Raw genomic sequence first — 11,280 nt, 5'->3', positions numbered from 1 at the left:
ATGAGACTTGTTTGTGGCCACAGATCCAGCTGTCAGTTCTCCTTACAATCAATTCCCCTCTTACCCCTAAAACTCTCCAAGTCTCTTTCCTCCCGGCTGTGCAGCGGAGTGGATCATGGCACCACAAACCTGGCAGTTGCTGCTTTCCCCTGAGAGGCCATTCTGCCCCTTACCAGTATCCAACATGGTAAATCTGTTTGCGAGGGGGATGGCCACAGGGGATTCCTGCACTACCTGCCCACACTTACTAGTCTTTCTGATGGTCACCCAATGCTTTTCTGCCCAGAGAAGTGAACGCAGCTGAGGAAGGCAGGAGACTATTCAAGCACCTCAGAACAGAATAGCTCTCTCTGCAGCATTGTGAAAAATTATAAACATGCAGCTGCCAGATAGGTAATACTAGAGGCAGAATCCTTACACAGAATTATATGGAACCATGGCTATGGCCATTACAGTCCAGTGGATTGGTGTTGAGCTCCTGTTAAACCTGGGCACCAGCCTCAGCAAGGGGTCTGACCCATTGCTATCTTTCCTCTAATTGGCCCATTGGTGGATGTAATTGTTTATCTGCCCAGACAGGCAACTTCTGTCATGTTGATTCCACCAGGAATGTTGCTCAGAAGCAGGAACTTATCAGGTGGCAGATCTGACGTGCTATTTTAAACTTTGGTCCTCGTCTTTCCCTCAATCACTTGTCCTGTGTTAATCACCTTGGATCTTCATGTCGGCTATTTACAGTAAAATGAAGTAAACAGCTTCGTGTAGTTTTGCTTTCAATGGAATGTGCATTCTACCAAGAGCTCCAATCATCTTCAGGAACCCAGTAATCCAATGGAAGGTGAAGACCTGCTTCTTCATCCTCACAGGAGGGCATGCCAAAGTATATGGAGTCCAAAGCCCTTCAGCCACCCTGTGAGTACCTTGTGGAGCTCTGTGAAATGCTGCACATAACACCATCACCAACTTAAAATGACCCCACTGTAAAAACATTCAGTGGTGGGGCACTTTCATTGGCACTGAGAGGACAAAGCCAGATCTTCATTCGACATTTCAGAGAGGCATCCAATTATATCCTCAATGAAGCATATCTCCTCAAACTCCCAACTCCTCAGATTCCTATTAAGCTTTCTGTTTGTATTCTCTCTGGGCTGGGTGATTACCCTCTGAACAAACAATCCAATATGTACCCAAACTCTCCTTTGAAGTTCCCTGAGCCCGCATCATATTTTAAACATAGCAATATGCAGGCAATGACTAAAGACTGAAGAATGAGGAAGAAGATAATAAACACATCTCCCACTAAAGTTTCAACAGCCAAAAGATTGTGAAAACCTGTTAAAAGTGATAGGAAACATCAGCTTACAGCTCACTTACATGTCATTTAATAACATGGTGAATTATAAAATGTTGCAGAACTTCATCTTGTATTTCAAATTTGATTTGTAAAAATACTATAAAGATCAACATCACAAGACTACTAGCACTGCAATTCACCAAGCAGCATCATGAAGCAACATTGTAGTCATTAAACTCTTAAACTTAAATAATCCATGAAGCAGAAGAAACAGCAGATAAAAGGCATTACAAATAAACATCTTTCACTTCTCCAAAAGCCAAATAAGAAGCCTGTTAAAAAAAATTAAAGCCCTTTTAAAGGAGCACACATCTTAATTGCCTTAAAATGTTTAAAAATGCCTTTGTTATATTGAACTTGAAATGTTGGTACGGATTTTCTGATGATTTGTAACCACACGCATTATTGCTTCTCGTCACTTTTTTTTAAACAACAGATGGAAGCTCCAAGACAACAAGGTGCAGGGCTGGATGAACACAGCAGACCAAGCAGCATCATAGGAGCAGAAAGGCTCCATATTTCTGAGAGGAGATTCTACTCAGGGCCCTCTCAGAAATGTGGAGGCGTAATTGCGTTCTGACATTCTGTACTATAACAGAACTGTCAAAGCAAGGTAAACCATGTCCTCTTCACAGCAGTCAGCTGCCATATTCTGAAACTTGGAGATCCAGTATCATAGACAGCCACTTTGATATCTGCTGACAAGCCATAGTATATGAGGTAACTGGTATGTAAAGGTGCTGGGAGGGTAGTGTGCCAGGGAGCTAGATAATTAGGATGCCAGATTGGTTTGAGATATGGCTTAAGGTGGTAGGATGCTAGATAAGTAGGAGGTAGGCAGATAAGTATGACTCCAGGTGAGTTAGATGCCATGATGCCAGGCATATAAGGCTCCAGATTAGTACAACGCCAGTTCAATAGGCTTGTCAAGTGAGAAGAGGGTAGGGTGCTAAGTGGCAAGATGTCAAATGCAAGGTGGCACAGAGGCTAAGTAAACAATGCAGCGTTTACGGTGGATCAAGATGAGATGGAAAAATTGCGTCTGGCACCGTGGGGCCAGAGTGAGTAGGTGGGTTTGTTGAATTCGGGTTTGGGTACAGTCCACTGAGGGAAGGGATGGAATGGGGTTGCACTGGGAGAGCGTCAGGTCAGCAGAGGTGATGGGGTCAGATCTAATCCAATGGTTAAGGGTGACAATTAAGGTATGGAGGTGGGGGTTTTGGATACTGCAGAGCAGTGATGTCAGCTTCAGTCCAGTATGAGAGTGTGGGGGGTTGGATCTCCGCAGGCTGAGAAGGTGGTTTAGGACCGGCAGAGGGAGAAGTGGGGGTTGGGTCAGTTGATGGGGGTATCAGGTCCCAGTTGAAGTAGGGAGTATTGGGTTAGAGTCTGCAGAGTGTAAGTGGTCTGGGGAAGGTATGATTGGGTGTTAATTTCATAGAATCATAGAGTACAGAGGAGGCGCATTGACCCACCGAGTCCGCACAAAGCAAAAGTTACTCAAAATCTGCATGAGTCCTAATTTTCAGCATTTATTTATTATGACATTTATTTCATTGGAATCTTCCAAACTCTCTGATTTAAGCAGAGATTTTCAGGGTGCTGCAGGTACATGGAATTGCTCAGTAGAATCTTCATTTCCATACAGTCCCCATATGCACCTTCCATCTATTCTGGAATAATGACTGTCTCTGACCATAGGAAAATCTGGGCTGTTAACTCAGTTTTTCTCTCAATCAATGCTGCCAGACCAGCTGATGTTCTCCAAAATAGTTTTTTAAAAAAATATAATTATTGTTTCTACCTCTTCTATGTCTTCAGCAGTTACACACCCGAGACTCTGAGCCTATCTGAATGCTTACAGCATCACTGCCTTGTGTTGCTTTGCCTTTTTGCACTTGTGTCCCCTCAGCCAGAGATACAGACCCGCTGTATTGTTGTGCTGGTTAGTGCAGGCACAACGTCAGGAAGTTTGTCACGACTGTCAGCAGACCTCCATCAACTCAAAGGGATAGCCTTCACTCAGGGCTTCTGGTGCAGTAATTCAAGAGCAGCCTCCAAAATTAGTCCAGGGGCTTGGACATGGTCAATCACCCACTCATGATAGTCAGATTCAGGATCATCTCTGCATAAGGATATTGTTTTGGGGCTGTTTTCCTCCTAGAATGAGCAAGAAGCAGGTATTAAGGGAGATGAAAGTGGTTGACACAACTTGGTCATGCAGGCAGGGTGGTGCACCAAGTGAGTGAGTGACTCTTGATTCAAAGGGTTCCTATAGTCACAGCGACCCCAGGAAGAGCACAAATAGCAGAATTGGGCTATTAATGAGGTCAGCATCTTGGAATTGGTTCCAGCAAGTCTGGAAGAGATCTTACGTTCAAACAGATGACACTTGTTAAATGTCAATTGAGACATTGGGAAGACTCAATCAGTCCAGCAGGGTGGATCCAAAATTAAAAATTTTGTCCTGAGCCATATTTTCTGAGAGATTGTTCAGGTTTGCTGCTGAGACAGCATAAAGGTATAAAAGCTCCCTGTCTAATCTGATACACCAGATTCTAGAATCCCAAAGGGTAGAAAGCTAAGTTATAAGTATTAATGCCTTTGCCTGGGTGAACTGAGACGGTGACCCTGATCAATGTTTCAGTAAAGCAGCCAATGACTCCATATTTATGCCTTTGAAACAACGCATGATGACAACCGTTTAATTAATCTGGTTAGTTTTGTTATTTTCTTTTATTTATCCCTTAACTGTGTTTATTTGTCTGCCTGTCTTTTGTGCGAATGTTGATCTAGTAAATAGTTAAGTCTTTTGTTTAAGGTACAAAACTGATGTCTGGAATTAAAGCCTGGGATTGATTATTCAAAAGTCAGAATAGGAACCATTGAAGTGATTATCTGGGGGCCTTTGAGGATTTAATCTTACTGAGTTGCAAATGCAGAGGCAGAAATTTTGATTTTGTTCAGCTGTCTGCCTCTGTGTCATAACAGTTTAGTGCTGGACAACTTCCAGACAGGTAAGATTACTTTAAACCAGGTGGCAGCCTCAGATAAGGCTGGCATGATCTAGTATTATGGTGTCCTCTGCTGGCCCTGGGGAAGGAGGGAATTGCACATGGCACCATCCTGCCAGAACCCTGCCTGGAAAGCAGGGCACTGAATTTCCCCACGTCCTGTGTCTAAGGCAAACGTGAGAAACTGTGCAGGGCAGCTCCAGACCAACTGTGTTGTCAGGATGCTGAATAGGCTTTTTAAACACAATGTGGGCACAAGGAATGCCAGTGAATTCTGAGATATCCAGTCAGTAGCTGTTTTTTTTTCTGGGAACAGTGCATGGTAAAACGGGGTTAAATCAGATGTGAGAAATGCTGTAGGGGCCTGGTGGATAATTAATGAAGTGAGTTTGATCAGTACAACAAGGGAATCCGCAGCAACCAAAACTCCAAAAAGACCCAACGACCTCCAGACTTAGCTAAAAAAAACCAAAAGATTTGTATTTTTCAGCAAACCTTGTCCTGGAACTGACACAAGTGTTATTGAAAATCTGACACTCATGGATGTCAACTGCAGTACAGCAATCTTTACATGTGATGACAGCTGCATCAGGGACAGCAAATATGAAAAAAATTAAGGGAAAAATAAAAAAAAAGGCATGAGAGTGATAAAAGACAAAGGAGAGACCAAGACTAGATGAAAAAGCATAAAGAATGAAAGAACTAGGAAGAAATTATTCACATAAAATATTTGGGATAAGGTTTGCCATACTACTCTGACATATGACCACCATCTGTAGAGTACTCTCAGATTGACAAGCCCAGCAATGGTGTGCAAGTTAGACCAACAGACGTATTGTTGAATGGTTTACCAGCATGAAGTGCTCTTGGCTTGCCAAGCAGATTGCAAATTTATATGGAGGAACCACCTTCAAACCGCGACATTGCTATCAAAAACATTGGTACACAGTATACCGCAAAGGCACAATGGTGCATGTTGTGGGGGAATACAGGAGTTTCATCAGTAGGTACATTCATTGGTTGCCTAAATTGAAGCCATTAAATTTAGTTTTATTTCCTGTTTTATTGTGCATGTGACTAGGCATAGGTTTATTGCAGGTTCAAATAATGTTAATGTGGGGATCACCTTCAACCCATTTATCATCCTGACTTGGAAATATATCACAGTTCCTTCATCATTGCTGGATCACAATGCTAGAATTCTCTCCCTAAGGGCATTGTGAGTCTACCTATAGTGTGTGGAGTGCAATGGTTCAAGAAGGCAGGTCACCACTACCTTCTCAAGGGCAACGAGGGATGGGCAATAAATGCTGACCAACTAGCAATGCACCTGTTCCAAATTTAAATGAAAAAAGCCCAAAGATGTTCATAGATTTTCCCTCTGTCATAAGGTCAAAGATTACACCATGATTACTACCATTTGAAGCTCTTCAGAAAATGAAGCAGTTCATTTCTCATATACCCAAAGACTCAAACAGTTAAGCACAGAAGCAGTCCATTTGCTGCATCACATTTGTGGCAGCCAATAAAGATTTGACTACATTAATTCCATTGTTCAGCTCTTGGCTCATAGCTCTGGAGGCCTTGGTAATACAAGTAAATATCTAAATACCGCTTAAATGTTACAAGAGTTTCTAATTCAACCACCTGTTCAGGCAGTGTGTTCCAGACTCCTGCCTTCTGAGTGAAAATATTCTTCCTCTTGACCTTCTACCTCTTACTTTAAGTCTACATTGCCTGGTTATTGCTCCTTCTACAAACCTGAGGGTGGGACAACGCTCTGAAAGTTTGTGTGTTCAAATAATCCTGTTGGACTATAACCTGGTGTCCAACCTTGTCCAACCCAGTCCAACACTGGCACCTCCACATCATCTTCTACTAATCGAGAAAGTGCATTCCTATCCACACTATTTATGTCCTTCATAATCTTAAAGACCTTTATCAGGTCCTCTCTTAATCTTTGCTGCTCCAAAGAAGGTCTATCCATCATCAACAAGGACAATGGCTGTATAGCATCACCACTACCTCTACGTTCCCCTCCAAGACACTATGGGTGCACCGATACTAGTCACACTGTGGTGGTTCAAGAAGGCAGCTTGTCATCTCCCTCTCAAGCAATTATCAATGGGCAATAAGTACTGACTTTGGCAGCACTACTTAGGTCTCACTAATGAATATTGAAAAAGTCAAAACGGAGTTGGATTAATCTTGATCTTCCCTTTAACTGATTCCTTCTTTAAAAGGATGGCAGCTGTATCATTACAGTACAGGGTTTGTTGCTATTCTCCTGCCAGACCTTACAAATTGTGTACCTCATTCTGTTCTGTTCTGTTCTGATTGTAATTACAGCTGCATGTGCAAATCCCTGAGAAAATTGCAGTGTAGCTACAACTCACTTATTAAATCCTCGCTCCTAATTGTTGGTTTAATTGTTGTTTTTGCTGTTTCTGATGCTAACAAAGTGAATTATTACCATTTCAAAATTCTCCTCTACTGTGTTCTCTGAATATCTATGAACCAGCACCAAACTTACCCAAAAAGGTGCCAGCAGTGATATCTAGGAGTTGACTATGAATTGACAGCAATACCACAATTGTCCAAACTCACAATGGCTATATTTTAAATGGGTGACAAATAGTAAAGCCTTGTTTTGATTTTTGACAGAAAGTAAATGCACTGAAGGACATATGTTTCAACATTTTAAGGAGGCAACTCATCACCAAAGGCAACCTGGGACGGGAAACGAATGCTGGCCCAGGCAGTGGCACCCACATGAGTGAGAAAGGAGGTGTGCTCATGCCAATTATAAATCAGGAGCTTTTAAGAAGCTGTTTAAAGATATTTTCGCTCAAGTCAATCTGTGGCACCATAACAGCCTACTAGAAATTTCTGGCTGTTAAGGTGTACAAATCAGGAAGGTGTCATCCTTGTTTTGAGGGCCTGACAATATTGACAAGATGTTTGTACTTCATACAATGTAAAAATGAACCCTCTGTATCTGTTGTTGACAGTGCCAGAGTTGGATGCTGCGCACGTTAAGTATTCCACAACCTACAACCTTAAGCACTGGGAGGATGGTTTTTCTCAGTTTTTATTTAAGATTGAATGTAGGGGATAAGGTAGTTATAGAACTAAAAAGACACCAACTAAAACTGCAAGCATTAAACAAAGGTATAAAACTCTGGGTAAATAAAATGAACAAGGAAAATGAGGCACTTCATCGATTCAAGAGTCGTTTCACTTTCTCATACTAAAATCACTCATAATTCTTCAGCAGCGCAACAAAGTTCAAAATAGATTCCCTATTTGATTGAAAATGTAGCCATAATGCACACTGCAGAACAGTATATGTCTCCACTTAATTTTCATGGATAATCTCAAAATGGTAAAGGTTTTGTTCATAAATCATACATTATCATGGATTATTAAAGATTACCGTGTTTTATGCACTATATGTGTATCTACTTAATAAATACATATTTTTATATGATATCCTTTTATCAGGAATTATTTTAACTAATGCAAATGATCTTTACTGCTGGATTTATAACTTAAGACACTTGGTTCACTTATCTATCTGGTCATAGCAGTGCATTCTAGTGATGAGTTATCTTTCTACCTCTGCATTATTCTTTCTGAAGTTCCCTATCCTTATAATCCTACTTACCGACTGCCCACTATTTATTGTAAGACCCAAGAAGATTTACTTGCCAAGGTGAGGATTACAACAGAAGCATAAGAAGTCCTTGCATAGATGGCGTCGCAAGGAGAGTTATAGATACAATACCCACTTAAAAATACAATGCTACTCTACTTTAGGCTGCATTCATTGCAAGGCAGTCTTTGTGGTGAAAAAGTGAAATCATTACTCAAAAATAAATATATTTTATACACTGAATGCCGTTACATTTTGCAAGTATAATTTGCCTTGTAGGAATTAAAGTTTTTTTAAAAAAGTACACTGAATAATATGTTAATAGTTTGTAATGACCCAGTCAAGCTCTGTAAGGTTCTCAGGATTTGAACAGTAGTTTTGCAGATCACAATTCACAATCTGTCGCATTGTCACATTGTCTTATATTTGTAATTTGTGTGTACATATTATGTTAATTGATGGTCGCTGTATTTTCACATTAAATGCAAGATTATCTTAGATGTCACCATCTGTTCTCCTATATCATTTCAAATTACACAATACTGTTGCAAATTGCCCGTAGTCTAATTCAGGTATGTTCATTATTATGATTACACAAGCATCAATCTGATTTGGATTCTTCCTCACTGGCATCATTTACAAAAATTAACAGTTCATTAAAACAAATGAAACCAGACACCTGCTAGCTCAGTGGCATTTTGCCTTTCTCATTACCCTATACTTTTGAAAATGCGACATTACATTAAGTTCATTATTTATGATTGAGGAGGTAAATGTCCTCAATGATCCAGACCAATTATTCATTCATTAAGACTTCGTAATTCGTCAACATGTTAACTCTCTGTGATTCTTACCATGTGAACAAACTAATTTGTGAAAAAAAGGATGAAAGTTAGTGAGAAAGGAATCAATGCAGAAAGAAAGTGCGCAAACATGGATGAAAATGTGATACAAGAAGAGAAATGAAAAAGGTACTTGAGAAAACAAGGCTTTAAATAGTGTAAGGATTCATTACATGGAAAGAATTGGAATTCCAAAATTAGAACTGATACATGAACAATTTTCTTTTGGTATGTATGTTATAGTAACAGGAAATTGCCATTAGCCCCTTAATGCTATTCTACACATTTAATAAGATAAGAACATTTCTCTGCCTTGACATTCCTTCACAGATGAAGATTTTATGAACATTTAAATCCCTCAGTTGCAAACCCATTAGTGGCTAGTCTGACCTACCCACAACTGACAGATTTGCCCCACAGCCAGTGGAGGTGGAGGTGTAGTTACTGCTAGGTCCAATTGGATCTATCCTTTCCTCTATCATGCTGGTTCTTTGCTCAGCGTCAAAGGTCTTTGTAGCATTCCTAATTTGGCATCTTGAGGCATCACAACTAATATCTGCATTTTCCACTGGAGATGGTCCATGGTGGCATATTTCTTCAAGAGGTCCCTGAAATGTTTGCATAGGATCATTCTGTTCCATGTAGCAGGGTTAACTCTCTGTATAATACTATCTCAGGCAAGTTACTAATGTCCATCGAGGCATTGTGACCTGCCCCAATGCAGTTGGCTCTGCAGGAGAGTGGCCTAGATACTGGTAATGTTGGTTGTTTCCAGGAGTCCAACTTGTGTGATGTGATCCTGCCAGCAGGTCTTGAGGATGCTGCAGCAGCAGGTCTTGAGGATGCTGCAGCAGCAGCAATGATGGAACTGCTCTAGAAGGCATGTATGTTGATGCTACAGAACACATGGTTCAATGCTTGCAAGGAGGTGGTGGTGAAAACTTTGGCTTTGTATATTTTGAGTTTAATCAGTGCTCTGAAAGGATGGAAATGCATTCGAGGCTGTTCAGAAAAAAAAAGTGTACTAGACTATTACTGTGAATGGGTAGGTTATCTCATGAGAAAAGGTTGGAAAAGCTAGGCTTGTACCTGCAAGAGTTTAGAGAAATAAGCAGTGACTTGACTGAAGCAATCAAGATCCTTAGCAGTTTTGACACAGTAGATTTGGAGACAGCATTTCCTCTTATGGGAAGGGAAAGTCTAGAACTAAAGTTTGTAGTTTTAAAATAAGGGGATACCCCATTTAAACCATATTTGAAAAGATTTTGTGAGGGTCATGAGTCTTTGAAACTTTCTTGCTTGAAAGGCAGTGTATGCAAAATCCTTGAATATTTTTTAAGGTACAGGTAGATAGATTGTTATTAAGGAAGAGGGCTGAAAGATTATCATGGGTAGTTGGGAATATGAGAAATCAGATCAGCTGTGATCTTATTTATTGTCAGAGCAAATTCAAAGGGCTGAACAGCCTATTTCTGTGCTTAATTTGTATGTTTGTCTGTTCACTGCCTCCATCACTGACACCTAGTGTAAGTATTATGTGCCGTCTATAAAATGCACTGCAGCAACTTACAGAATACCAAATGGCCTGGACAGAGTGTACATTGGGAAGATGTTTCCATTGGAGGGACAGACTAGTACCTGAAGGTACAGACTTAGAATAAAAGGAAGACCCTTTAGAGCGGAGATAAGGAGAAACGTCTTCAGCCAGAGACTGGTGACTCTACGGAATTCATTGCCACAGAAACTTATCAGCCATGATTGAATGGTAGAGCAGACTCAATGGGTCAAATGGGCTAATTTCTGCTCTTATGTCTTATGGTCTAACTCACTAAGTCTCCTTAGTCAAGACCTTCAAAATACATGCCCTCTGCCATCTAGAAGGTCAAAGGCAGTAGACTCACTGGCACACCACCACCTGCAAGTTCTCCTCTAAGCCACTACTCTCCTGACTTAGAAATATATTGCCAATTACAGCCATATCCTGTAAAAGAATACATTTTGAAAAAACACATCCAACACTCAGTTTTGCCTCACCTGAGGGTTTCCTGATGGAAACTGCCATCCTTACCTGGTCTGGCCTACATGAGACTCCATACCCACAGCAACGTGGTTGACTTTTCATAGCTCTCTACAGATTAGGGATGGGCAATAAATGCTGGCTAGCCAGCAACACCCTCATCCCGTGAATGAATAAAGAAAAAAAACAAAACCAGGACAGTGTAAGGTAGTAGGAACTGCCGATACTGGAGAATCTAAGATAACACGGTGTAGAGCTGGATGAACACAGCAGGTCAAGCTGCATCAGAGGAACAGGAAAACTGATGTTTCAGGTCTAGATTAACAAGGTGTGGAGCTGGATGAACACAGCAGGCCAAGCAACATCAGAGGAGCAGGAAAGCTGACGTTTCGGGCTGA

At 40.9% G+C, this 11,280-nt stretch overlaps 1 protein-coding gene across 1 annotated transcript in view; it reads left to right on the top strand.

Annotated features, from left to right (window-relative positions):
* rttn (rotatin) overlaps positions 1–11,280 on the top strand; it is a 181,259-nt gene that overhangs the window by 90,493 nt on the left and 79,486 nt on the right. The window contains exon 24 of the mRNA XM_048595750.1: positions 3,519–3,534. Coding sequence (XP_048451707.1) covers positions 3,519–3,534 — 16 coding nt within the window. The remainder of the gene's footprint in view (positions 1–3,518; positions 3,535–11,280) is intronic.

This window comes from Rhincodon typus, chromosome 4 (assembly GCF_021869965.1).
Source record: "Rhincodon typus isolate 14 chromosome 4, sRhiTyp1.1, whole genome shotgun sequence".
NCBI lineage: Eukaryota > Metazoa > Chordata > Chondrichthyes > Orectolobiformes > Rhincodontidae > Rhincodon > Rhincodon typus.
This window is presented reverse-complemented; position numbering and strand designations above follow the sequence as displayed.